Source organism: Fusarium poae, chromosome 2 (genome assembly GCF_019609905.1).
Source record: "Fusarium poae strain DAOMC 252244 chromosome 2, whole genome shotgun sequence".
NCBI classification, from domain to species: domain Eukaryota; kingdom Fungi; phylum Ascomycota; class Sordariomycetes; order Hypocreales; family Nectriaceae; genus Fusarium; species Fusarium poae.
This window is the reverse complement of record NC_058400.1, coordinates 6662427-6688253: the sequence shown is the minus strand read 5'-3', so window position 1 is coordinate 6688253 and position 25827 is coordinate 6662427. Positions and strand designations below refer to the sequence as shown.

General features: G+C 46.0%; 10 protein-coding genes across 10 annotated transcripts; 6 read left to right on the top strand and 4 right to left on the bottom strand.

Moving 5' to 3' along the window:
- Nucleotides 1-182: 182 nt before the first annotated feature.
- On the bottom strand, nt 183-1782 carry FPOAC1_006260 (uncharacterized protein; the record flags this gene model as incomplete). The annotated part of the gene is made up of 4 exons (XM_044850745.1): nt 183-1332; nt 1391-1512; nt 1561-1608; nt 1660-1782. The coding sequence occupies 4 exons, from the start codon at nt 1780-1782 to the stop codon at nt 183-185; spliced, it is 1443 nt and encodes a 480-aa protein (XP_044709457.1).
- A 781-nt stretch (nt 1783-2563) lies between these two features.
- FPOAC1_006259 (uncharacterized protein) lies at nt 2564-4117 on the bottom strand (the record flags this gene model as incomplete). The annotated part of the gene is made up of 4 exons (XM_044850744.1): nt 2564-3072; nt 3126-3630; nt 3696-3805; nt 3859-4117. The coding sequence occupies 4 exons, from the start codon at nt 4115-4117 to the stop codon at nt 2564-2566; spliced, it is 1383 nt and encodes a 460-aa protein (XP_044709456.1).
- A 1525-nt stretch (nt 4118-5642) lies between these two features.
- Nucleotides 5643-7040, bottom strand: FPOAC1_006258 (uncharacterized protein; the record flags this gene model as incomplete). Its single annotated transcript, XM_044850743.1, has 1 exon — nt 5643-7040. The coding sequence occupies one exon, from the start codon at nt 7038-7040 to the stop codon at nt 5643-5645; it is 1398 nt and encodes a 465-aa protein (XP_044709455.1).
- Nucleotides 7041-9649: 2609 nt separating this feature from the next.
- Nucleotides 9650-10216, top strand: FPOAC1_006257 (uncharacterized protein; the record flags this gene model as incomplete). The annotated part of the gene is made up of 1 exon (XM_044850742.1): nt 9650-10216. The coding sequence occupies one exon, from the start codon at nt 9650-9652 to the stop codon at nt 10214-10216; it is 567 nt and encodes a 188-aa protein (XP_044709454.1).
- A 224-nt stretch (nt 10217-10440) lies between these two features.
- FPOAC1_006256 (uncharacterized protein) lies at nt 10441-11289 on the bottom strand (the record flags this gene model as incomplete). Its single annotated transcript, XM_044850741.1, has 1 exon — nt 10441-11289. One exon carries the CDS (start codon nt 11287-11289, stop codon nt 10441-10443), a length of 849 nt encoding a protein of 282 aa, XP_044709453.1.
- Nucleotides 11290-12044: 755 nt separating this feature from the next.
- On the top strand, nt 12045-15035 carry FPOAC1_006255 (uncharacterized protein; the record flags this gene model as incomplete). The annotated part of the gene is made up of 1 exon (XM_044850740.1): nt 12045-15035. One exon carries the CDS (start codon nt 12045-12047, stop codon nt 15033-15035), a length of 2991 nt encoding a protein of 996 aa, XP_044709452.1.
- Nucleotides 15036-16624: 1589 nt separating this feature from the next.
- On the top strand, nt 16625-17707 carry FPOAC1_006254 (uncharacterized protein; the record flags this gene model as incomplete). Its single annotated transcript, XM_044850739.1, has 2 exons — nt 16625-17361; nt 17416-17707. 2 exons carry the CDS (start codon nt 16625-16627, stop codon nt 17705-17707), a joined length of 1029 nt encoding a protein of 342 aa, XP_044709451.1.
- A 1011-nt stretch (nt 17708-18718) lies between these two features.
- On the top strand, nt 18719-20010 carry FPOAC1_006253 (uncharacterized protein; the record flags this gene model as incomplete). The annotated part of the gene is made up of 7 exons (XM_044850738.1): nt 18719-18883; nt 18934-18956; nt 19003-19077; nt 19126-19211; nt 19258-19459; nt 19506-19746; nt 19807-20010. 7 exons carry the CDS (start codon nt 18719-18721, stop codon nt 20008-20010), a joined length of 996 nt encoding a protein of 331 aa, XP_044709450.1.
- A 700-nt stretch (nt 20011-20710) lies between these two features.
- On the top strand, nt 20711-22267 carry FPOAC1_006252 (uncharacterized protein; the record flags this gene model as incomplete). Its single annotated transcript, XM_044850737.1, has 10 exons — nt 20711-20824; nt 20902-20945; nt 21005-21142; nt 21189-21255; nt 21307-21334; nt 21384-21396; nt 21445-21510; nt 21561-21927; nt 21978-22062; nt 22113-22267. The coding sequence occupies 10 exons, from the start codon at nt 20711-20713 to the stop codon at nt 22265-22267; spliced, it is 1077 nt and encodes a 358-aa protein (XP_044709449.1).
- A 934-nt stretch (nt 22268-23201) lies between these two features.
- Nucleotides 23202-24955, top strand: FPOAC1_006251 (uncharacterized protein; the record flags this gene model as incomplete). Its single annotated transcript, XM_044850736.1, has 2 exons — nt 23202-24894; nt 24945-24955. The coding sequence occupies 2 exons, from the start codon at nt 23202-23204 to the stop codon at nt 24953-24955; spliced, it is 1704 nt and encodes a 567-aa protein (XP_044709448.1).
- Nucleotides 24956-25827: the final 872 nt, after the last annotated feature.

Genomic DNA, 25827 nt, shown 5'->3' with positions numbered 1-25827 from the left:
TATATCTATTAGACTATCTAATGAATAGCTAGCTGCCTGGGGGTCAGTAGAGGAAGAAGTTATTACTATTTACATAGCTTAATATAAGCCCTTTTTATATTGCCTTTTGATCATAGTTTATATATATATAAAAATCATACAATTGTAGTCAAAGCTCAATTTACCTCCTTCCCCTCTGTCGTCTAAGCAGTCACGATCCCATATCTCAAAAGTCCCATACAAGCGCCGAGAAGAATTGCTAGAGGCACCGGCACCTTGAAGTACCGCGCGCCAACGAAAGATGTCGCTGTGACAACAACCCACCATGGATCATCGGCCAGACTCTTCCCCGCTTGGAAGCCTTCGTCTATGTATCCGACCTGCCAGATTCTATACACAGCTGTATATATAAGTCCTACAGCGCCTGCATTTACTCCTCGTAGAGCGGACTTGACCCACGGTTTGCTTCTTAGAACCTCCCAGATTCCCATTGTCCCGTGCACGAGAACCATTCCTGGGACGAAGATGCCAAGGTATGCTATCAGCGCGCCCGCAATGGCAGGATAGCCCGCTTGAACGGCCGTAAGGCCACCGAGAAATACGGCAAAGTTGAAGTTCGGCCCAGGGAAGGACTGAGCGATGGCGAGACCGATTAGAAAGTCGCGGGGGCTCACCCATCCTTCAGCCACCACGTATTCTCGGAGGAGTGGAATCACCACGGGACCACCACCAAAGATGATGGTGCCAGCAAGGTAGAGGTTGGCAAAAAGCTTGTATAACAAGGGGGCGCCTGATACGGTTGCTCGAAGGGAAACGACGACGATGAAGGTAACCAGGAAAATGACGATGATGGCTGTTCCGGACTTCCATGAGAAGCCAAGCTGATATTCCTGCGGAACGACACGAGTTTCGGGCTCTCTCGAATCGGTAGTATCCTGATCGCGAAGGTGTATACCATCGTCGCTACCGGCTCCATTCTCAGCACCCTGGATGTTCTCCGTCTCGGCAACCCTTCCTCTTCTAGCTCTCAGGTAAGCATTCTTGACAGCTCGCGCAGGACGATGAAGCCACTTGTAGTCGTAGATGACAGTACCGCAGCCACCTGCAACAATAATGACCGGAAAATACCACAGCGCGTTGTACAGCATTCCTGCCATAGCCGTCAAGGAAAGAACAAGTCTGGTGGTTTGATCCGTGATGGCTTTATTGGAAAGCTCAACGGCTGCTAGTGCGATGACTCCAACAGTTGCGGCATTAAGACCGGATAGGAGAGCGTATACAGCCCGGGGAAGAGTGTCGCCGATGTTGGAGACACCAACTGAGAGGCCGAACATGCCAAAGCAACCAGGCACACTATTGGGGTCAATTATTAGATGTTTTGGTTGCTGAACATTGGGCTGAGACCTCCTACCTCCAGATCAAAAAGGCCAGAACAGCTTGCAGGAACCCGCCGTGGATGAGATTGATGCAGTACAGCATTTTTGTGCTTGCAGGACCAGAAAGAGCTTGCGAGACACTAAAGAGCTCTTGATACTAGAAAATGTTAGGTTTGTTGGTTCTGTGGTTTCGATGAAGGCTTACTATTTGTTCATCTATCCATTTCAGCTTCTTGACGAATTTGTCGTGAAACTTGGGGTTGTTAGTTTGAGTCAATAATAGAGAAGGGATGATTTAGCTGACAATTTTAAAGTGAACAGGCGGACCGCCGAATGCAGTGAAGCCAAGATGCCAATTGACTTTGAGAGTCTGCAGACTATCATCTGCAGCTCTGCGCATGGTGTGTTCCCAGCCTCCGACGGTCATGACGTGTTTGTCTGTTTAGCAACGAGGTTGACGAAAGAAAGAATGAAGGAGTAAAAACAGTTGATTGACAGTCAGATAGATACTTTATTTTAGTTAAGCATTATTTATTGTCGACCGCGCACGTCATTTCCTCTATTCCTTTTTCGTCGCTTGGCTCAGGGATGAGTATCCAATCATGAAGAGGGGACAACAGGTACAAACAGTATGAATGAATAGAGCAGTTATTAGCGTAGGAGTAGTTATCCCTGAAAGTCAAGATGATGTGTAAAAGTCAGGTAGTTTGGCAGCTAGTCTAATGTCGAGGGAGTACCCTAACACGTGCGAAACTAACAGACATTTATTTAATAACCTACAGTTTCCTTCATATTTTACTATGCGCCGTGGTGAAAGCCAGAGAAATAGATTGCAGCATCGACGCGGCGTGACTCACCCCGACCCCTGTTATTGTGCCATGTTTTAGGTCCTTCAGGGATTGAACCAGTGTCAAGTACAATCAATGCGACGACAAAGACAGGGTGAAATACTCAGTACATAGAGCGCAACATTGTGCACCTCGTATCATCAGGACAAATATGAAATAATCATAGAGTCCCGCTGTTATTGTTTTTATCATCTCATTGGCCACATTGTTTTTAGACGGTTCACCTATTTTGAGACTGGACTTGGATAAATGGAATGAAGATGATAATTGCTGAGCTCAAGCTATGTCCAAAAGATAAGAAGTAAAATACAACACAAAAGACTGTAACCAGTACTAGTCACTTTTAACCTTGACCATCCACTAGTTTGCCGCAACAAGAACCTCAGGTTCGCCGTTAGTGTAGCTAACACATAGCTGGCCGTTGCCATTAGACTTGACGGTTCCTTGACCTAGAACTCTGTCCCAAGTCTTGTTGTTCTTGCCGGTGTTGAAGCAGTACTCCCCAGAATATCCCTTTCCACGGTTCAAAGTCACAACAATTAGATCGCCATCAGCACGGCTCCAGATGAGTGCACTGTCGTTGGACTTCAAGAACTTCTGATCGTTTCCTGCGAGACCGCCAACAGCGGAGCGGGCCTTTCCGAGCTTGGAGATTGTTTGGTAAAGGTCTGAGTCTGTCTTGAAGTTGCTGCGCCAGAGATCCTCACGGTTGGCGGGATCGTTGCCTCCGGCGTAACCCTGCTCAGTGCCGTAATAGACAATAGGAATACCGCGGGAGAGAATAACATACGCAAGGGCGTTCTTGAGGAGGGCCTTGTCGTTCTTCTGGCTCAACCATCGAGGGTTATCGTGGTTATCGATAAATGTTCCTGTACAAACCATTTAGTTGATATAATTAGACCTCATTTGTATCATGACTTACCCAAGACAGTTGGATCATCAAACTTTTGGCTGATCTCATTGTGCATATCAACCACCGCGGATGGGTCACCCTTTTGCTGATAGAAGCGGTTCATGGGGTAGTAAATGGCGTAGTTCAACAGACCAGGCATAACCTTTGAGTACCCCGCAAGGTAATCAGGGCTTACATCCCAGACTTCACCGATAGAGAAAACACCTGCGGCCTTCTGGAAATCAGGCCAGAAGCCCTTTTCGACGTGCTTGACAGTGTCGATGCGGATACCATCGAAGCTGTATTCGGAGACCAGCCATGAGATCCAGTCGTTGAGGACCTTCTTGACTGTTGCGCTACCAGTGTTGAGATCGGGTAGACCAGCGATCTCACACTGCTCAATGCTGTTCTGGTTGTTGTAATCAATTGCGCAAGAAGAGTGGTAGGAACTCTGCTGGTTGAGAGGTTCAGGTCTGTGGTTTTGGATGCCTTTACCCATATGGTTTGCCACGACATCGGCCATGACGTACATGTTCTGGGGCGGTCAGTGAATGTCCTCCAAGAAAGGATTAGAGTGTAGGTGGGATGATATCCCCTTACCTTGCTGTGAGCAGCCTTGACCAGATTCTTCAGATCGTTCTTGGTTCCATACTTGGCATTGACCTCGTACAGATCCTTGGCCCAATATCCGTGGTATCCGCCATCTGTGTCTTTACGAAAAGGTTAGCCACTGTCCAAACAGGTACGAAAACAAGGTACTCACTTTCCACAACAGGAGTGATCCAAATGGCGTCGAATCCCATGCCCTTGATATAATCAAGCTTAGCCTCAAGACCCTTAAAGGTTCCACCGCAATAATTTCCGAGATTGTTGCAGGCATTGCCACCGCTATCACTACCGCTACGGGCAACTCGATCTGTGAGAGCAAAGTAAATGTTTCGCGACTTCCAGGCGTTTGCGTCGGCTGCGCTGGCGAATGGGCTGATGGAAGCCGCCAGGGCGGCAAGTTGAAGAAGTTTCATGATCAACAGAAGGGATGAAGAGGTAATAATTGAATGAAAGAGTGAGAATGATGGATGATGATTTTGTGACTAGGAAATCGCGGGACCAAGCTCGTTTTATGTCACGTTGTGATCTGTCCGTGTCTAAGACAAGACTATCTAGGTCGTTTCGAGTACACTGCGAAGGATTTGATTGCAGTGTCGAGCATTGTTCAGAGGATCAGAGTGAAGGATTCAGACTAGTTCTAGAACTCGGACACCCACTGATGGAAACCCCCGATTAGCATGATCTATGCCCTGTTTTGCGGGGTCATTCTCATCGGAATCTGGGGCACGAGCGTACCATGTTTCAGTGGATGATCACGAACAGGGATGAGCCAGATGACCTCAGACCACTCAATGCTGCTCTGCAGTATCGGCCCGAAACACATCTACACTAGTATCACTCTTGTCAGCGGAGTTTCCGCGCGCGCGTGTTTCCTTTTCATCTCGGTTCACGATCAGATCGAGGAGTGTTCAATGCCTAGGAAATAACATGGAATTGAAGACTGGAGCCATTGTTTCACTGGCTCTCTTACGTTACGACCTACCTTTTTGGGCGACGGAGGTCTTGGACAACAAAGTTTAATTCGGGACCGAACGGGCAACTCCTTACACCAGCACATAGTTAGTATGCTTAGATTTGACACTATTCGCAGGTAGTCTAGATGAATAGGCAGAATATACTCACTCTTGAATTCGGGCCGCCCCCGCAAGTGTGAGTGGACTTGTGTCGTACTTGAGATGCTGTTTATTGCATACGCTCTCAATGGTCAATCCAACATCTTCCAGAGTTATATGCGTAGTGAAAATTCTCTAGGTCATGCCTTCAGCCGAATTTGACTATATCCTGACGTTTTCGGTCCTATTGTCTTGACGTCTGTAAGCCAAGATTAATTCTCCGTGGTGGAAGAATCCTTCAGGAAGCTGTCATATTATTTAGTCTATCTAATATTCACTACGCAGCTAGAATTAGTGTGAAGAAACGACAATCCTTGGTCACGATGGCCTCATGAATCGGCGTCACCGCCGGCAAAGAGCCGAACAAGGCTCTAACCAAAGTTGTAGGCCATATTGGGAATCTATGACAACGAGTGCAGTGGATTGCTGTACGTGTTCACGGACTTATAAGCTCTATCGGGCCATGATCTACCATTGCCGAGGTAATAGGGTAGTCAATCAAAGGCGGCAAATATGTGATAGAAATATATGGGACATGTGAAATACGTGGCAATAACTCCGTTTCTACTTCCCATTGAACTTTCATCAATATAGAGCCCTATAGACAACCATTGATCACGATAAAGATGGTGAATAAATGATGAATCATAGGCGTTCCAACTATTGCAACCTTCCTAGTGAGTCTTACCTCCCTAGCCTTCTTATTCACTTTGCCTTACAGTCTCATAGGAAATAGCAAAGTACAAAGCCAACTTGAGCACACACTATTTTAATGACTTTCATTCCAACCCGGATGTCTTCATGTCTGAATGGCTTAACTCCATTACTAAATGATCGTAAACTGCTGATTAACCCATGTCTCCTCATCGATCTTCAACCACTTGTCTGGGGTCATTCCATAGTCGATACATGGCACTGGTATCATTCCTTCATGATAAACAGGCTTGGGTCGTCTACCAATGCTTGAGTGTTCCTCCAATATCATGCCAATACCAATTCTTCGGAAGGTATTCGGTCTATTATCGACTTTCTGGAGTAAAATCCTCAACGTTGCAGCGTTTCGACCATTAGGCCACCTTGGGTAACCATAACCTTTAGGCGGTGGTCCCTCTGGAAAGTGAAGTGTATCAAAAGTATAGATGTCTGGGTCATTTCCCATGTTATGGTCCAAATACACGCTTGGCCTATGCCGTTTCTTGATAACGAGTTCTTTCCACTGCTCTAGAAGTGCATCATTGAGAGGCTGCTTACGATGAAGGTCCCCTTTGAGAGTAATGGAAGAACCCGCGGTCTCAGTGTTTATCGAAACCACTGTGACACCCGAAGAAACTTGGACGCCTTCCCTTCCGTCTCGGTTCGTCAAGTCGAATGAAATCTCGCCAGACCCAGCTATCCAAGTCCACGATGGTATACCAGGAGAGTTTCTTGGGGCAGGAAGACGGTTCTTAGTCTTCCAACAAAGACTTTCAAGCAGCTTGTTTCCATCCCAGATCCCACACAGTGGACTGCATCCAATGACTCTTGCCAAGCTCTTAGAAATAGCATCGAAAGCAGGTAATCTGTCACTAGCTTTAGTGAGATTTCTCTGTGTGAATTCTTCGACTTGCTGTTTCCACAGCTCAAACGGCGGCGTCTCCTCGCGGGTTCTCCATGGTCTAGTGTCACGGGCTATTACACCTTGAAGTGCCCTCTTGGTATCACGTCGTTTGTTCAGATCATCGTCGTGCATGTATCGTCGTCGTAAGTATCCACCAGGATTAGCCTCAACAACATAGTCATGAAGACATTCAAAATGCAGTATCCCGCCACCAAAGTAGAGGATTCTCGTACTCAGAAGTTGTTCCTGTAAAGTCCAGCCCCTAGAGTGTACGGGTCCAAAAGTCTTCATATCATTCTGTAACCACTCAGGGATTAAGGCCTGGGAGGTATTGGCCTTGCGTCCGATCTTGGGCTGCCATATGTCCAGGCGTACAGGGTGCGTAATTCGGACAGATCGTGGTTGGAAGAGACCTGTATGACAGTCACCGCTGACTAGAGTGGATATGGTGAGTTCGGCGTTGGAATAAACGTCTCCCATTATTGTAGCTTCATGAAGCCAGTCCTGCTCATCATCCTGTACAATGCACAGTGCATCTATCCAGATGTACTCATACTCTAAGGATCGGACCACGGATATCGCATCTTGCATTATAGCTGGGAAAGATTTCATGGGAATTCCAGTCATATTTTGGGCGAGATTATCTCGCTTCGTGATAAAAAAGTCTTTAGCTCCCCAGCAGTACGACAACGCACAATAAGGTACATTGTTTGGCGAATGTACTATGCGTGGTTCTGTCTGGGATGTGCCTACTTGAAGAAGTCGTCTTGGCATGATATCCTTTCGTGGTCTTTTGTCAAACGCTTCCTGACACTCGGCGTGGTTCTCTCGACAAATCCGATGCCAGGTCTTCGCCATTATCATGGCACTTGCTGAACCGGTGCTAGTGTCGGTCTGATAGATGTCTCCAGAAGCAACAAAAGAGTCATCTGTTGGAAAAACATCTATTATAATGTCGAGCTCGCCACAGAATACTGGAATACAGTTCAAGTTCGTATCCGACATTACTGGCTGTAGTTGGACAGAGTCGGATTTCGGACCGACTTGTCTACCAAAACCTTGGTTCGGCGATCTCGGGTTTCTTTCCCGGTGGTCTAGAGCATCAGCAATGATGGCGCAAATTGGACATCCGTTGCTTGCAGAATCAATCAGGTGCTGTCTGGTTGGGTGAAGATCAAAACTGAAATGAGCTTCTGATTCATATATGCGTCTGACTGCGAGCTGGAAGCCCTGGCAAGAAGAACATGTTCTCATATGTCTGGTGTTGCAGATACCAGTGGCAGTATCATGCAGGGCCTCGAAAAACTTTCCAACGAGGATCTCGACATCAGTGATCGTGGCTTGGTCTATCTTTCCCAGCACAAAGCGGTACGCTTCATAAAGTTCTTTTGACGGAACAATATTACCGTCTTTTGTGAAAGCAAGAAGTTCTAGTGAAGAATCTCGGTAATCGCTTTTGAACAAATGTATTCCTCCCATAGGTAGTTTATATCCCTGACTTTGCAAAAACACAATGATCCTTCCGTCTCCGTATAGGAGTGCAAGATCGAGCACTGTCCATGGGTGCTGTGAGGGATGACATAGATCAACTCCTGCCTCCACCAAAAGTTGTACTGAAGTGAAATCCGAAAACGAAAGAGCTCTTTGGATATTGAGTTCCTCTGCGGCGCCATGTATATCCTTTCCTTCATCTTCATACCGAATGCTTGCTCCAATAGTAAAGTTGTCCATATCAGCTCCATGTTGAACAAGAAATCGGATTGCATCATGTTTCTTGTTCCATACAGCCTCGTGTAGTGGCGTCTTACCGACGGCGTTGTATAAATTTACGTCGGCACCATGATGAAGCAGAAACTCAGCTGTTTCATAATCAGAGAACTTTATGGCACGATGGAGCGGTGTATTCCAATGTGGCCAAGTGTCCGAGTCCCTGGGGTGAGACGGCACGACACAGCCGCCTTTTGGAATTGTCTCGACAAGTACATCCTCTGCCCAGCGCGTGTTCGGATCCAGACCCGCCATAATAGCTTCTGTGACTACATCCTTTTCGTTGAGAGTCACGCCTCTGGTCTCCGGATATAGTTTCTTTGGGTATAATAAAACTTTTACTCTTCTTGATTGTTCTCCCAATGCGGCGTATGGGTTGTCCTGGGTGTCGTCATACTCTTCTGAGTCGGAATCCATAACTTTTAAAAACAGGAAACGCAAAGCGGCCCGAGCTCGACTAGTTGGATTTTATTAAAGAGTATCAGAAGTATTGGGAATATATGTGTAATTAAATTGATAGAAGGGTGATGAGCTATAGCAACAGAGAAATATATCGCTCATCATTGTCAGCTCAGGGGCTGTGCAAGGTATCTCACCTGCATCTCCACTAATGCCTGAATCTCGACAGTCAGACATGGGGCTACGGGTCTGATTTCTTATTCGTTACTTATAAATTATAGGCCGCTTTTATCAAACATGTTGAGAATGGTTGGTGGGAATACGATCGTAAATTGAATGCCATAGACAGTTCTAGATTGACTCAACTGTGCGTTCCAAGGTCTTCGATTTCTGGGCTCGCGTATGTGTGAATTGTGAAATTGGGCAGAACCTGAGTATGAATGACAGTTAAGTATCAATAACCATGAACATATTAACCAGCGACAGCCAAAATATGTCTCCAAGGGCACGCAGAACGCTCCCCATGCACTGATACGTAGATCGATGTAACGGACTGTTGACTTGGCCGTTTTAGTAATCCACCATAATTCTTCGTCTGTCCTAAATGATACTCTTCGTCCAATTCATGCAGAAAAGAGGGACGACAGACTATGATACCGGAGCAGAGGTTTCATTGTTACTGGTATCATTGTGTGGCTGTTCCACTAGGTAATAAAGAACAATGAATCCGCTTTGGTAGTGCTTCTTTCATTGAATTTAATAATGACGTTGTACTCTCAAAGCTTCGTTTTTTTTCTTCAACAATGGTACGGTGTTCGGCTTGTTGACACCACACTCATACTAAAACACGTAAAAAAGGTGAACATGATACATGATGAATATTCAAGGGTATGTTCTTTGAACCCTTGTCGTCGTCCTGCTTTATATATTTCTCTTATAGTACCAGTAAGCACAAATATCAACTCCCTTCTCACCATCAACGACTGCAACCCCAAAGTAACCAAGTGAACCACCAACATTGAGGAATCAAGCTTTTTTCCTTACGCACGCTATTCAAAATCTCGAAAAAAATGCCTCCTCCTATGCTTTCTTCTCCCTGGAGACAGGCAGTTCCTACGCTCAAGAGAATCGCCTCAAGTGCAAACTCGTTCATCGCGCGTGTTACTAACACAGCAGGGACCCAGGTTGAAGACCACGCCGGAGCTCAACTCTATATTGTATTGGATCTCATTGGATGTGATAAATGCCCTTTATGGAAATTTTGCATCTACAATCCCAGCAACGATGCCTGGAAGACGTACGAATCTTGGAAGGGATGTGACCAAGGTAAGGCATATCTCATGGTTTCGAGCGCGTGTCCAGGAATCGCTGATGCGGAAGCCAAGTATTTCAAAATCGCAAATGTCCCTCTCAGTTCTCTTGACGAAACCAAGAACAGCGTTCTCACTGCCCATATGCCGCATACTTCCGGAAAGGGGGACTGTAGTCAACAGTACGTGAAGAATGTCATCCGCAACTTGGTCAAAGAGCGTTTTCTGAAGATGCGCCAGGCTAAAGAAGTCTTTGACAAGATTGACAATTTCTTTGACGGCGATGATCTACCACTTCAGGTTGGCCAGAAACCTTGCGTCAACTAAGACGAACAGAGGCGTGTATGTTTACAAGGGCTTGTCTGAGACAAAGGCGGTTCTTTTTGGAACGATGCCTTTCCCTTATGTAAACAAATTGAAGTGTGAACGATAGTCTGCGTCGTTGTACGGACCTGCACTCCTACAGTGTCTAGTGGATCCCCTTGCAGAGAATACATGATGAGTCAATAAATAAATGCGTATACCATACATAGTCCTACTTCTACGTGATATCACCCGATTTTGATACAGCCTCCACTGGCACTAATAACAGACCCTGTAATCCACCTTCCTTCATGTCCACAAAGCATACCTACAACATCTGCCACATCTTCAGGTTGTCCGAATTGAGGCATACTCTGTAAGGGGAAGAACTCATCCTGAAATCTCTGAACTGCCTCCGGTCCACAATCCATAACAGCATCCGTCTGTGTCAAGCCAGCGGTAACAGCATTGGCCGTCGCACCGGCCATAAATGAATATCTCTCGTCCTTTCCGCCAAAAGCTTGGGACCAAGTTCTGCACAGTGATTCGCCGGCAGACTTACCAGCTGCGTACATGAGTTGATCAGCCCATGGGAGGCGCGATCGAATGGAAGATATGTAGATGATGCGGCTGTTGGGCTGGAAGTACTTCCTCCGAACAAGCTCTTCAACTATCAAAACTGGTGTTTGGATATTTCCCTTAAGGCTCCGTCGTATCTCGTCAGCACTCATGCTGCCTATAGTACCCGGCATTGGGTCGCCAGCGGAGTTAATGAAGATGTCAACCCGGCTGTTGAAGTTGTCTCTGAGTGCATCTGCAATGGTTTTTGCGCATTGGTCTGAAAAGACATCGGAAATAATTCCTCTTATCTTTTGACTCTCTGGTCGATCTCGTGATGATGCCTTGTAAACCCGCGCTGTAATCTCGTCGTTGAGACCAGTTGATAGAGACTCAGCACTCTCATCATTGGTGCATGTTCCAAGAATAGAACATCCTCGAGATGCGAGGTTGAAAGCGATGGCACGGCCAATGCCTCGAGATGCGCCACTAATGACAGCTACCTTTCCTGAGAGATCTAGTTCTCGAAAAGATGACATTTTATTTGTTGGGTATATGTTGTAGCGATTAAGAAAACAATTCTGGGAAGAATGTCAAAGGACGGAAAGTTGGAAGACCTTTTTCATAGAGTATCAACTGGCAGACTTGCAGAACCACTGAGTTTTTATGTTATTCTTGTACTCTGTGACAGCCACTGTGACTCACATCTGTTGGCAGTGTGAGACGGGAGTCCTATTTCCAGTTCATGGCACGCGTTATCCCTCCCCATTGGATGATTATACATGAGATTGCATATCATGATGCAGATCGTCAGGGCGGGGTATCGACGTAACGCTTAACTAGGTATACCTGGGTATTCAGTACCAAAGATTTTACGTGCAAGGCATTCGATTATTGGTTGAACAGGTAGGTAGTTTACCGTTGTCCAAGTATTTCATCGTTCTAGCCAGAACAGGAGAAGCGTTGCTTTGTGTCCATAAACACAGCACATTCCAACCTGTTGACCTGGATACTTACAATCAATAAACCATTATCAATGAAAGTCTCACTGTCGCACTAATATTCCAATGTCACTATCCAGCAACAACTGGCCCCATCGTCTGCAGCTTCGGCAAGACTTAACCACTAATGACAGACTAGTCTCGAATTCACTTTGACCAACCCCATACACACGTCATAGCTGAGCGAAACTAATTTCTTGCCTCGGATTCTTCGGGCGTCAGCAAAAGGGAATTCTCTCACAAGATCAATCATCCACGAGAACAACGAGGTGACGGCCAATCAACTGGGAACAATGGCTTCATCAAATGAGTCTTCTGAGACTCATAACGAAACACCAGCACCACCCCCGAAACATAAACTCCCGCCATGGTTGGACCACTTCAACACACATGATCTCAAAATATTCTTACGATGCTGGATCGCAATCTGGGCCATGATGCTTCTCATTTTCATCCATCCAGCGCTCACGAGACTCGGTCAAGCCACTTTCCTTGGAGCTATCCTACTGTTCGCCGTACCACCCGCAAGTATCGTCTTCATCTATCTCCTTGGTGCATTATCGCTTCTGCTGGGCATGTGCTTAGCCTGGTGCTGGGGTCTCTTGACAATGAAGGCGGCCCTTGCGGCCAGACCAGACGCCGAGACACAGGCTTTACTTGGGCAACTGCAGAAACAGGCAGTGCAAAATGCAGAGCAGACGGGACAGCCGGCAGCTTGGGAGGCACAGATTTTGATCCATAATGGTTTCATGCTCGATGCGAGAGTAACAGCAGTTTTCTTCTGCATGGGGTGCCTCTTTATCTACACTTTGGCACGGTTGCGATGCGCGAATCCGAAAACAGTGGTACTACAAATCTTTGGTACCATTGTCACCGACATATTCCTCCTCTTTGGTCCTTCAATCCCAACCTTCAAGGGTGATATCGCATCAGTCCTAGTAAAGCCCGGCGCTATCGGCATTGGAATTGGATTGGTGTTCTGTCTCTTCTTATTCCCTCACTCGACATCCCATGTGGTTCTCAGCGGTCTTGAAAGGTTGATCCGTATGTCGAACAAAGGAATTGTTGTGACGAAAAAGGGTCTTCAGGGCGATAGCAGTCCGCTTCCTGAACTTCATGCAAGTAGAACGGGTATGATATCAGCGTTCAAAGCCGGACAGCCAGCCCTCGCGTTTCTTCCCCTTGACTTTTCACGCGGTCTGTGGGGTGCAGATGACATCAAGGGCCTACACGAACGTGTTCGAAGAGTCATGTATACCAGCCTCTATCTTATTGACTTTCAGATTGGTCGCGTCCGTGGACGGGAGAAAGAAGAAGAGCACAGAAAGGCTGAAGCTGAAGGTCGTCTTGAACCCGTCGGTGAGAAGGATAAATATCACATTGGCCGTCGGCAGAGACAGGAGACTGTGACCCTTCTAAGTGCTTTCGAAAGACCCGAGGCGGCCGAGTTACGATCCAAGACGAGGAATACACTGTTGGAGACGACAGCTGAAGTCATGGAGATTGGGCAGCAGGCAATTAAACTTGCTGCTGATTACGTTCAGGCTGTCAATTCGTGCCGCTGGTTTAGGAAGACGTCGCCCGAACGATTCCAAGAGTTGAATAGAAGTCTTCACGATCTTCTAGGTCGATCGCGGGCAGCCAGAGAATCATGTGTTGTCAACACAACCAAGGGTGTTCTCGAAGCCCACGCAGAGGTATTTGACGCCAATGGTAAGCTGAGGCCTATACATGGAACTGATAGGCCATTCCTTCCTAGCATGGTCATTGCAATGGTTGTCGAGGAACGCATTCTCAGTTGGGCTACTTCTATCGAACGACTTCTCGAGTACATTCTTAACCTTTCGGAGACGCGCACCAGAGGTCGCATATGGGTTCCATCCCGGGTGCAATACGCTGTTTCATGGCTGTTCCATGGACAAATCACGTATCCTGGTCACGATATCGCAGCAGAAGAAGACCCAGACAAACTTATGGTGGCTGATACCTTTGACGAGGAAACAAAAGAGACCAAGCGACGGTTGGAGGTCGGTAGAGGGTACAAGGGATCTTCAGCAAAGCGGAATAAACTCAGCAAGATTCTCATTGCATCGTACAACTGGCTCATAAATCCAGCTGGCATGTATGCCTTGAGAATGGTAGTTGTCACAGTGGCGACAGGAATCCCATCTGTCATCCCAAGCAGCTCAGGATTTTTCTATCGAGAGAAAGGCATCTGGGCTGTTATCAGTGCTCAGACGGTGCTTCTTGTATACTTGGCTGATTTTACGTTTTCCCTTGTTTCTCGAACGGTTGGGACTATTATTGGAGGTCTCATCGGCATGGTGACTTGGTATATCGGCGCAGGCAGCGGCATCGGCAATCCATACGGCATGGCGGCAGCCACAGGTGTCGCAATTATCCCTCTTCTTTGGTGGCGTCTCTATCTCCCACCGTCATTCCAATTTGCTACAATCATGGCTGGTGCTACATTCGCCCTTGTGATCGGGTTCAGCTGGGACCATGATCACATCGTGCAGTATGGTCTGCCAGGCAAAGGCTACGAAGCATTTTGGAAGCGCGTTGTCACTGTTTTGATAGGATTTGCCGCAGCGTTTATCGTGCAGCTCTTCCCAAGCCCACCATCTGGAACGACACACGTCTGCAATACACTAGCGAATTCTGTGCGCAGCTTATCAGACCATTACGCGCTGTTGATATCGCATTGGGGACGCACTGAAAAGAACAGGGCTCTGGCTTCTGTCGCCGAGAATATCTCTATTGAAGTCGCCGAAGTTTTACTCGCTTTGGGTCCCTCTATTGCCCTGTTGAAAGGCGAGCTAAGTTTCGGGCCATTTGATCAACACGTTCTGCAGCGCACTAAAGAGCAGTGTCAGTATATCAACCAAGCACTAGGCGGTCTTCTAAATCTCGCATCCACATTACCGAGAGAGCTCCAAGACCGTCTCATCCGCGTTGCAGGGATCCTAGATGACCGGTCCATTGGGGACATTATGGCTGTTCTCGCTGTTATCGAACAGGCATTGCGGACAGGCTCTCCTCTCCCTGAGCGTTTGCCAGCACCGTTGACACGACGAGCAATGGATCTGGTAGAATCACAGAGTAACGATGTCATTTTGACTGCAACACTAGTACAGGATGAGCATCATAGACGCTATTGTGTGGCTGTAACGTTATATCTCAAGTTTTTGGGCAGCATCGATGACTTGCTGATTGTCCTGAAGGAGGCTTTGGGTGAGAGACACATCATATATCAGTGGGGTGATGTCAAGGACATTGCATAACGTGGATAGGAAAGGAATGTCTGCAGGATTCACTCTTACGACCTACTATCTGGTATCTACTTTAAATCAGAAGGACATAACTCATTTACAAGTACTCTCTAAGCGCCTCTGAAGTTTCGGGTATATAGTCTGAACGCCGTAAACTGACTGTATAAGTTGATCAACTTTTGCGATAGCCTCATATCCATCTTCTAATTATTCTTGCATTCCTATGGAGGTCAATCTGTAGTAGCTATCTAGAGTGTCTGAACTTGTCAAGCTTCCAGCACTTCCTAGAAACTAGCCCTGTCGATCTCCGCCAAAAACGGCGGCAACTTCTATAAAAAGAAGCAACTTGACATCTCCCAAATCCCATTTGAAGAACCATTTAGACTTGAGCCAGATTGCTTATCTTGTGACGCGCGGTCAGACAGACATCTAGAACGATTGCCAACAAGGGAAAGGCCGAAAACATCAATAATCATACCTGTGATCCCTGACACATTCCAGCCATATGCGCAATTTTTTCTGACCAGCCACACAAAAACTCCGATCTTTTCTAGAACCGGGATGTGAGGAATGCGACTGTCAGGAACAAACTCCTTGCATTTGGCTCTCTCTGTAACGTGTGGCGTTGCCCAAACCTGGTACACAAAAAGAATTAGTTACGAGTTGGCTCAACGCTCAATGGGGAACCGTGGATTCGACAATCACCTTCCAACGTATTGTAATCATTTCTTTAGTAATGCACAATTTTTTTTATTGAGATTATAATTGTAATTACTACATGATCACCAATTCTATCACTTTGGCATCTATCACAATATTCATAGTATATGGGAAGTATCAGCCATAATGACTCTAACCAAATAACGCACACCATTACCCTACACCATGATTCTCAAATTACCAGGACACATCTCTCAACCGTTTTTAGAACCTTGGCAGGGTCCACGGTCATACCCGATGTGTCCAGCCTTTACAGACATTGTTGCTCAGCAATGTCTCAGACCCAGCCAGCTGGGTGAATGCAATATCACCTCACAAGACATCGAGAAACAAGGCACACTTTGACACAATGTCCTTGTGAACGCCTACTTGCCAAGTATTGAACCCTTTGACCCCTATTTCCAGCCTTCTTGATATCATCCCCAACGTCTAGATCTCAATTCTGCTTGTTCATCATGCAACTCAGCCATTGTCATGAACGGGATGTCTCAACGACCACAACTCATGATCACTCTGTAACAAGGTTTTATGAGTTCTGTGTCCATTATGTGACGAATAATTGAGACATTTGGGTCTTTTTCGGGCGTTGTTGAGGCTGACTACCGTTTCTGAACTCTGCTCACCCCAAGTGCACGGTCTAGCCTGGGCAATAGACCGCTCCACAATCCTGTCTAAGTCGAGATGCACCTTATTCCCTTGGCACGTCAGACTCAATATCAGGGTCCCTGAAAAATGTATAAAACATATTGAAAGTCTCGCCGTTAGGTGTATTTGTCTCATCACTTCTCTTCATCACAACTTAGAGCCTACCAGGCTTTCCTTTGTCTCTTCACTCTTTCAACAACCACTTCTTACATACAAACTCTTTCTTAGCATCCAAGATGAAGCTCTTCGCTACCTTCGCTACAGTCCTTGGTCTAGCTGGTCTAGTCCAGGCTCACATGGAGATGACTTACCCTCCACCTTTCAAGAGCAAGAAAAACCCCTACGCCAATGGGGATATCGACTACAGTATGACCTCTCCTCTCTCACCCAGTGGAGCCAACTTCCCTTGCAAGGGATACAACTCTCTTTTTGGCACCGCGGCTGGTGCCTCTACCGCTACTTGGACAGCCGGAAAGTCTTACAACATTGAAATCCAAGGCGGCGCAGACCACGCTGGCGGAAGTTGCCAGGCCTCACTCTCCTTCGACCGTGGAAGCACATGGATCGCCATCCAGTCCTGGATCGGCAACTGTCCCATTGCACCTTTGTCTACGTTTAAATTCACTCTTCCTATTGATACGCCCGCAGGCAACGCTCTTTTCGCCTGGACATGGTTCAACAAGATCGGTAACCGCGAAATGTATATGAACTGCGCAACTATCACCGTCAAAGCCCGAAGCGGCACCCCCAAGACACCCATGAGTAAGCGCCCTGCCATGTTCGTCGCCAACGTCGGGAACGGATGCGGCACAAGGGAGGGCGTTGATCTCATGTTTCCCAACCCTGGCCCCGACGTCTCTTTGGGCTCGAGCAACACTGGTCCGCCGGTCGGTCAGTGCCCAGCTGGTTCTGGTGCCGCTGTCCCACCTAAGCAGACTAGCATTACCAAGGCTCCTACCAAGACCACTAAAGCGTACGTTTAACCTATCTTTTCACTTACAACTATTCGATGCTAATCTTTTGTTAGGCCTGGCGGCGTATTTATTACTGTCCCTACTCCTAGTACCACCAAGAAGACTACTCTGAAGTCTACAACTCGCACAACTACGACAATCATTCCTCCTGCACCGACTAAGCCTGCGCGCGGCTTGATCACTCCCGGGACCCCGTGTACACCTGAAGGGTATTGGAACTGCGTCAAATCCGGTACAGCCTTTCAACGATGTGCTTCTGGTGTATGGTCTGTCAGTATGGCTGTCGCACCCGGTACAAGATGTGTTCCAGGACAGAGTATGGAATTCACGATTGAGTATGCATGATTATGAGTTGGTTTCTTCTTTACGTGTCATGTCAACGTTTCCTTTGTTTGCGATACCTAGATCATCTAGAGTAGAGGATGAATAACGTGGTTTAAGATCACGACGATAATGCGGAGTTTAACAATACTATCATTAATATAGGTCCCTTTAGGTGCGCTATACTAGAATATTAATGCCGCTATACTAGATAGCTTACTAGCTATAGTATATAAAAAGGTATTTTTATTTAATTATTATTCTTATTATAAAAGTAGAATAAAATTCTTTAAAAATTATATTAATTATACTATAATATAATAAATATATATAAATTTTAAATTTATTTTTAAATATTAATTTTATTAAGTTTCTAAAGGTTATAAGATAAATTCTTTTATATTTTTATTATAATAATATCTTTTAAAAAAGTAAATTTAATAAATTACTCTTTAAAAGAAAATTAATTTTCTTTAAATAAGTTAATTAATTTTAATTCTTTATATTAAAAGATAAAAGCTACTTATTTTAATATATAAATAGCAGATAAATATAGATACTTTAAATATTAATATATATAAAGCCTATTAAATTTAGCTTAAGGTAGCCTAATTAGGTATTAAGCACAGCGGTATTAATTTTTTACTATAGCGTACCTAAAGGGACCCTATTAATATACCAAACTTTCTTTACAATTATGGATAATCACATGCTTCGGACCAAGACATTTGCCACTCGGTAATTGAAATGTTAGCCGCCGCAAGCATAAAAGACAGAATTAATCAGTCATCTTATGCCGTCTGAACCACGCTACCGTGTCATTTATTTCTGTTCACTACAGCTTAGAGACCCACTATGTAGAGCCTGTTTGGTGGAAAATACCCGTAGCCGATGCCTGTAACTAGGTACATAAACATGTTGTTAAAATAAATCTGAGTTATTTTTGTCCGATGTGGGGGATCAAGTCAGGTCAGTCCACCTTCTTTTTAACACCATCACCAAAGCAATCTAGCTGTTCAACTACGTACATCAAATATGACTACCGCGATACAGGAACCTATTGAGCCTATCACTAATCATCATCATTCTGAAGATGAAAATGAGTTTGAGACATCGGATTTCGACTCGACCACGTTGTCATCTAGCTCAACGAGTTTGAACACGAGCATCTATCAGCATGCTTTCGAGAATGGACGACGGGTAAGCCGGGTTTTATACTGTAGTTTGACAACAAACTAACATATTACTAGTACCATCAGTATCGTCATGGGACGTATGCGTTCATTGTTTTGTTTCTAGTAGCTCGACTGACTTGACAGCTATCCAATTCCAAATGACGATGCAGAGCAGAACCGAGACGACATGAAGCATGCCATGATGCTGGAACTTACCAAGTAAGAAACAAACTCGAGTATTGATCAAAGTCTGAAAATTTGTTCCAGTGGAAATCTTTTCTTCTCTCCGATTAGTAGTAATCCTCAAAAGATCATCGACCTTGCCACCGGAACTGGTATCTGGGCCATTGATAGTAAGTCATCGCTATTTACTGGCTGAAGCAAAATCTGATTCCAAAGTCGCCGATAAATTTCCCAGCGCTTCAGTTGTGGGAGTAGATCTCAGCCCAATTCAACCGTCCTGGGTCCCTCCAAACCTGAAATTCCTTGTCGACGATATCGAAGATGAGTGGATGCACGGTGACGACTTTGACTTTGTGCATATGCGCTGCATTAGTCCCTGGTTGAAAGACGAGGTCAAGCTTCTCCGTCAAGCTCATGAGTATGATTGACTTTCTTTTCCTAGATAATTATTGACAGTAGTACAGTCACATGAAGCCAGGAGCGTGGATCGAAATCCAGGAACTCGACGCCCGCGCAAACTGCGATGACGATTCCCTCCCTAAGGATGCACCACTGGTGAAGTTTTTCGACACGGCAACTACAGCAGTAGCAAGCTTCGGTATGAAGTTTCGTGCGGGCGAGAATCTCCGTGAGCCACTTGAGAAGGCCGGTTTCGTCAATGTGAGCTGCAAGGTTCTCAAAGTCCCAATTGGAACATGGGCAAAGGTAAAGAGATGCCAATATTCGTTTATACGTCTCTGATCAATGTTAACAATGCGATGTCAGGACAAGAAGCTTCGCCTTATCGGCCTTTACCTCAAGACCGCAGTCAGTGACATGTTCGGAGCCATGGCAGCCAAGCCTCTGCGTACGGTCATGGAGCCAGAGGAGATTGAAGTCTTCTTGATGGATGCGCGAAAGGATTTGAACAACATTAACTACCATGCTTATGAGAACTATTACTTCTGGATGGGACAGAAGTCTGAGTGATATCTCAACTCTAAAGGATATCTGGCACATGGAGCATAATTATGGACATCTCAGAAAGAATACTCCTGTATTTTCTATCTAATATTGCTATATATATAGGTACTGGGGGTTCTAATGATAGTTCACTACAACTACCTTCGGTATGGGCTTCTGTACAAAGCTGTGATTTTGAGTGGTTGTTGTGAAATTGATTACTCGGACGAATGGAAGTCAATACACTACAATACCGGATGAACTGTCGTATCATATATCAGTATCCTGATTTCAGAGGCAGCAAAGTTAATACATAAGATCAACAAGAAGTGGCCCCCAAACTCCAGACCAACATGATCTGCATGGGAATAATAACCAAGTGCCTGCCTTCGGCAATACGGACTTCTCGGTCGAAAGTCTGCCCATTTTCTCCTGATGCGCTAATCCTTGTCCATCGTTGACAAGTTAAGCGACTGCAACTCTACTTCATCAATCATTGGTTCGTGTTCTCTTTAACCAAACCGAATTAGTTCTAACACCCCCCACAGACACTCTCTTTGTCTTACCGTCCCAAGCCTCTTGGGTTCCCCTCACCAAAAATCCCTTTCCCTGTGTTGGTTTGAGCCCATTTCCGACCGACTCTTGTCACCAACAAACTTGAGCTGATCCTCCCGAGTACAGTTCGGGCTTACTGTGACAGACAAATTTCGTCAACGATACCAAGACAATGTCCGACCAGCCTGCGACTGTCGCTGCTCCCACGGCCCGGTCCGATCTAGCGTCGGCCGTCGAGTCAGCTCCGGCGCCGCAGCCAGAGTTAGTTCCCGCTGCTGATCCACAGGTGAGCCAAAAGTCAATATCCGTTTCATTACGAAACAAAATGTACCCATATAGACAGGCGCTGACAGCTGCCGGTAGGATGGCGACGAGAGTGAAACTGATTCTGCTGTTGGTGACGACGCGTGAGACATGCCGATACCCTCCACTTGGCTGCATAGCATCTGCTTACTCTTCTCTGAAGCGCCAGCTCCACTGCTTCCATCACGTCAAGCATTCTCGAGTACCGTACCATTCAAGGCCGCACATTTCACAGTGACAGACACCCAACTGAGTACTTTACTCCCAACGATGAGCAGCAGTCTGCCTCGATTGACATCAAGTATGTGCTATGTTTAAACGAGTAGAACCTTGCTAAAGTTGGACAGCCATCAAGCCTTGACACTGCTTTTGGGTGGAAAGCTCTTCCTTGCACCTATCAATTCTAATGTACAGGTATGTGCATGCATTTTTGGTCATATGACTTGACTTGCTTACAGCGAGTAGAAAGTACTTGACGTCGGCACTGGAACTGGTACGTTTTGCTGTCTAGACGTCAACTTAAAACAACTAACGTCCCATAGGTATCTGGGCCATGTAAGACTTTTGCCTTGTGTATCCCGCTTGTATACTGACCTCTTACAGCGATTTTGCGGATGAGTATCCTGAAGCTGAAGTCATTGGCTCGGATCTGTCTCCCATCCAACCTACGTAAGATATCCCTATCTCTCAGTGTATTAGACTCCACTTACAATTCCCAGTTGGGTCCCTCCCAATGTAAAGTTTGAGATCGACGACGCCACCCTCCGCTGGACATGGGATAACAACACTTTCGACTTTATTCATATCCGCTACCTCTTCGGTGCCATCAAGGACTGGACATCTCTTTATAAAGAGGCCTATCGCTGTTGTGCCGCCGATGGTTGGATCCAATCCGCTGAGGCTGATGTGCGAATTCGTAGCGATGACGGTACAACTGATGATCTTGACTGTCTAAAGCTCTGGGCAAAACTGTTCACCGAGGGAGGTAAATTGCTGGGTAACTCGTTCTTTGTTCAAGATGGAGATCTGCAGGAAAAGGGAATCCACGAGGCTGGATTCACGGATATCAAGAGCATTGAGTACAAGGTGGGTATTTAGCCGATGGTTCCAAAATGTCTTGCTGACTCGTGATGTAGTTCCCTATCGGTGGATGGCCGAAGGACCCTGAGTTGAGAGAAGTGGGAAACTTTGTCCGCGCCACACTCGAGAACGACCTCGAGGGTAAGATACACATGTTCGTGGTTTCTATGCATCTTCTAACGATATTTCAGGCTACACCCTCCTCCTTTGGAAGACCATCCTCCAATGGCCCGATGACGAATACCAAGTCTTCCTCATGGAGATGCGCAAGTTCCTCCGTAACCGCAAGATTCATCCCTACATGACTGTTCGGTACGTTTATGCTCGCAAAGAAGAGGAATCTTAAGCACAGCAATAGAAACAGAGGTTCCAAAGATATGCAGTTAAAGGCAAACATTGGGGGGCTCATGGTTCAGCGTGGATTGAATGCATATTGTACACACATCGTCGTTCGTTCGTTTCGACATTGGCTATATATTAGCTCACACCAGTGGCCTTTTTTACTGTATTTACTGGAGGTATACTATTTCATCTGATTATTATATGACACTTGCGTTCAGAAATCGGGAATACGGAGAAATTCACAAGCCATGGAATCCTCTTAAAAAACTGTCATCTCCGACCATATGCCCACCTAAGGGGTTGAAGTCTTTCATGCCTTGAAAGCCAAATCTGGTGTTATATAGTAATATTTATCTACGTAATGAGTAACCTTTGAATGATAAGAACACATTTTGACTATCGCTTTTTACTTCCCATGGAGATGATGTGTCACAGCGCCGTCGCTCTTCGATTGGTTGGCTCGGAAAGGAAGCTTCTTAATTGGTTGTCATCGACTACTGAGCCAAATCCTTCAAATTCATTTTCTGGTGTTTTGTAGACAACACTGACTCTAGAAGTTGATTCGGGATGTTGTGAGTGGCTGGGTCGGATTCTAAACTACTTGATTCGTCGCTATTATCGTGAAACGTCGAGACCTAATCAAATTCCAAACTACAGGAACATGAATGGAAATGGACGATGGGACGCAATCTATGAGTCAGTTGCTTACTCTACGCCGCTATGTTGCTCTTGTGCTGTGAAGCCCATCGGTATGACAGTCTTTAATCTCAATGGAAGTGGTGCCTTCGCCTTTGAAGAATGAGTATAAATTCAAGGACTAGTCTAGTCAATCCGTGTATTATCCCGAGTCCTTCTTTGACATTTTTGTTTTAAATTTGTCTTGCATTTATCCCTCAACTTATAATCATTCATAATATCAAGAGTTAGATCCATCGGCAATGACTTCAAACACTCTGTTCATGTCACCCGAGGAATCGTCTCGTATCCAGACAACAGTCCTCAATGGACTGAGGTATCGAGCAGAGCAAATAGCGAGAGCAAAAGAACACAAAGACGTCAAAAACTTGATTGAACAAGCAATTTCAACATCCCTAATGCAAGACATCTCTTCTGCGGCATTTGGACTTGATGAGTCCAGGAAATCCAAGGAAACAATGCCAGCATATGGTGTTGGTGATCCATACCTGCCTTGCATCAAGAAACTCGATGATCTTGAACCAATGTGTATCAGGGACCTACGCATGGAGACACATCATAGAGGCTTTTATCTCTCCTTGCGCCGCGTCTCTCCAGTCGTTATCCTCGAAGCATCGTCATGGGCAGTTGTGCAAGACAAGTCTTCTAGTAATGTCGAGCGTATCGAGTTGTTCTTGCACAAATCTCGACATCGGCGCGACATTTTGGATACCGCCTCTGAGTTTATTGTCAAAGAGCCTTACTACACGCTCAACAACAATGTGGAGTCTACCATACAAGTGAACCATCCGTCGGATCTGATTGTCACTGAAGTGAGCGATGATCCTGAATCTTGGCGTCAAGACCCCTACGGTATATCTTTGCATGAGTCTCCTCCTCCAGAAGCGTACAAAGAGAAAGGCAACCGTGCACTCCTCAAGAAGAGAGAACTCACACTGGCCCACTTCTACTACACCCAGGGGTTGAAGCTGCTCTCGGATAGCAAGTCGAACAAGACCTTACAAAACGATCTGTACAGGAACAGATCTTATGTAAACTTGAAACTCCAGAGGTTCGATGAAGCAAAATCGGATGCTTTGTCTTCCATTACATACGATCAAGAGGGTGACCTCAAGTTCCTTAATGCAAAAGCCTACAGTCGAGCAGGCCTGGCCGCTTACGGTCAGAGCGAATTTATACAGGCCAGAGCGTACTTTGAACAACAAGCGAGGCTCCAGCCTGATGGTCAACATGCAAAACTACATATGAAAAGGACCGATATCAGACTTCGAGAGGCTGCAGGTGGTGCCTATAACATGAGCAGAATCGTCAGCTCACTTGCAAAAACTGGTGGAAGACCTGACGCTGCGTCTTTCAATGGACCTACCGAGGTCAGACCTAGTCCTGGCGCTGGCCGTGGCCTCTTCGCTACGAGGGATATAAGTCCAAATGAAATCATTATGTGTGAGAAGGCTTTTTGTGTGGCCTGGGGCCACGAGCCTGAGACCTTCAGCGCTTTGGTATGCGATACTCGAAAAGACGCTGCTATCACAGTTTTCCCCTCTGGTTTACACAAAGCCGTTGTTCAAAAGCTACTCAACAACCCTTCCCAAGTTGAAAAGGTCCTGAGTCTACATGGAAACTACAAGGGCACTGGACAGAAGCTAATCGAAGCCGACGATGTTCCTGTCATTGATACTTTTCAGGTTCATGACATTGTCCAGCGCAACGCATTTGGATTAGGGCAGCAATCGCAAGACGAAGACATCAGCAATGCAAGCACGGGTCTATGGGTCCGAGCACCATACATCAACCACTCATGCATACCCAACGCAAAGAAGAATTTTATTGGCGATCTCATACTCTTCCGTGCTACGAGAGGGATAGCTGCCCGTGAGGAGATCACTCATAGCTATGACGAGTCTAGCAGTTACAAATTGAGGCAGGCTGCTTTTCGTAAGACGTGGGATTTCGAGTGTCGGTGTGCTCTCTGTCTTGTACAAAAGGAAGAGAGTGACACATTACAACGGATGAGGAACCAGGCTGAGGAGAAGGCAAATAGATTTTCTGAAAGTAATGATCCAGCCGGTGCAAGCAGGGTGTTGGTGAGAAAAGGGAAGATGTTGCGAAAGGCATTGGCAAAGACGTATGATGAGCAAAGATATAAAGGTTTGCCACGTCCGTCACTTTCGGTGATAGATGAGTGGCTCAGTATGTCCAGTTATAGATAGATATTGTTCAAGAGCTAGTTCCATTCAAGCAAGTTCCGACTCGCTTCCTTATTGCATTTCATTCTAGAGACAGTTCGACCACCCGTTTCGTTGGAGCTGTGCCACTACCAGATCTTCAAAGCCAACCCATGCCCGGAGCAAATATCCACCGTAGGCTTTGTTCACATGCGACATCGAGTTTGTGTTGCTGATCATATCTCTGCGCCGTCTTACTGTCTTAATCAGTGATTGAACCAATGGAACAGGTACGGAGGAATGATAACCCATCTCGGCCATTACTTTGTTGGGCCTCTTGCACAGCTTCTGCAGCACAACTAAGCCGACTTTGACGTTAATCGAAAGGGTTACTACATCGGGCTGGGCATCATGCAGACGTAAAAGGAAGCTCGAAAGGACTGCCATAAACGTCGTGGTCAAAGGATTTGCGCAACCATTCCGATTCCAGAGAGGCTAGCGTTGACTAACACGCCTCTGGATACTTGGCAGCTCATCTCCGACAAAAGTCATTTGTACGACTAATTCTTAGGTCATGTAAATCAGTCATTAATCGACGGGCTATAGACTGTATCAAGTTCTGGGATGGGAGGCCTGTGGGTGTTAATGTGTACATCCCCTGATATCCCCAGATGCATTGAAACTTCCTGTTCACTTAAGCACT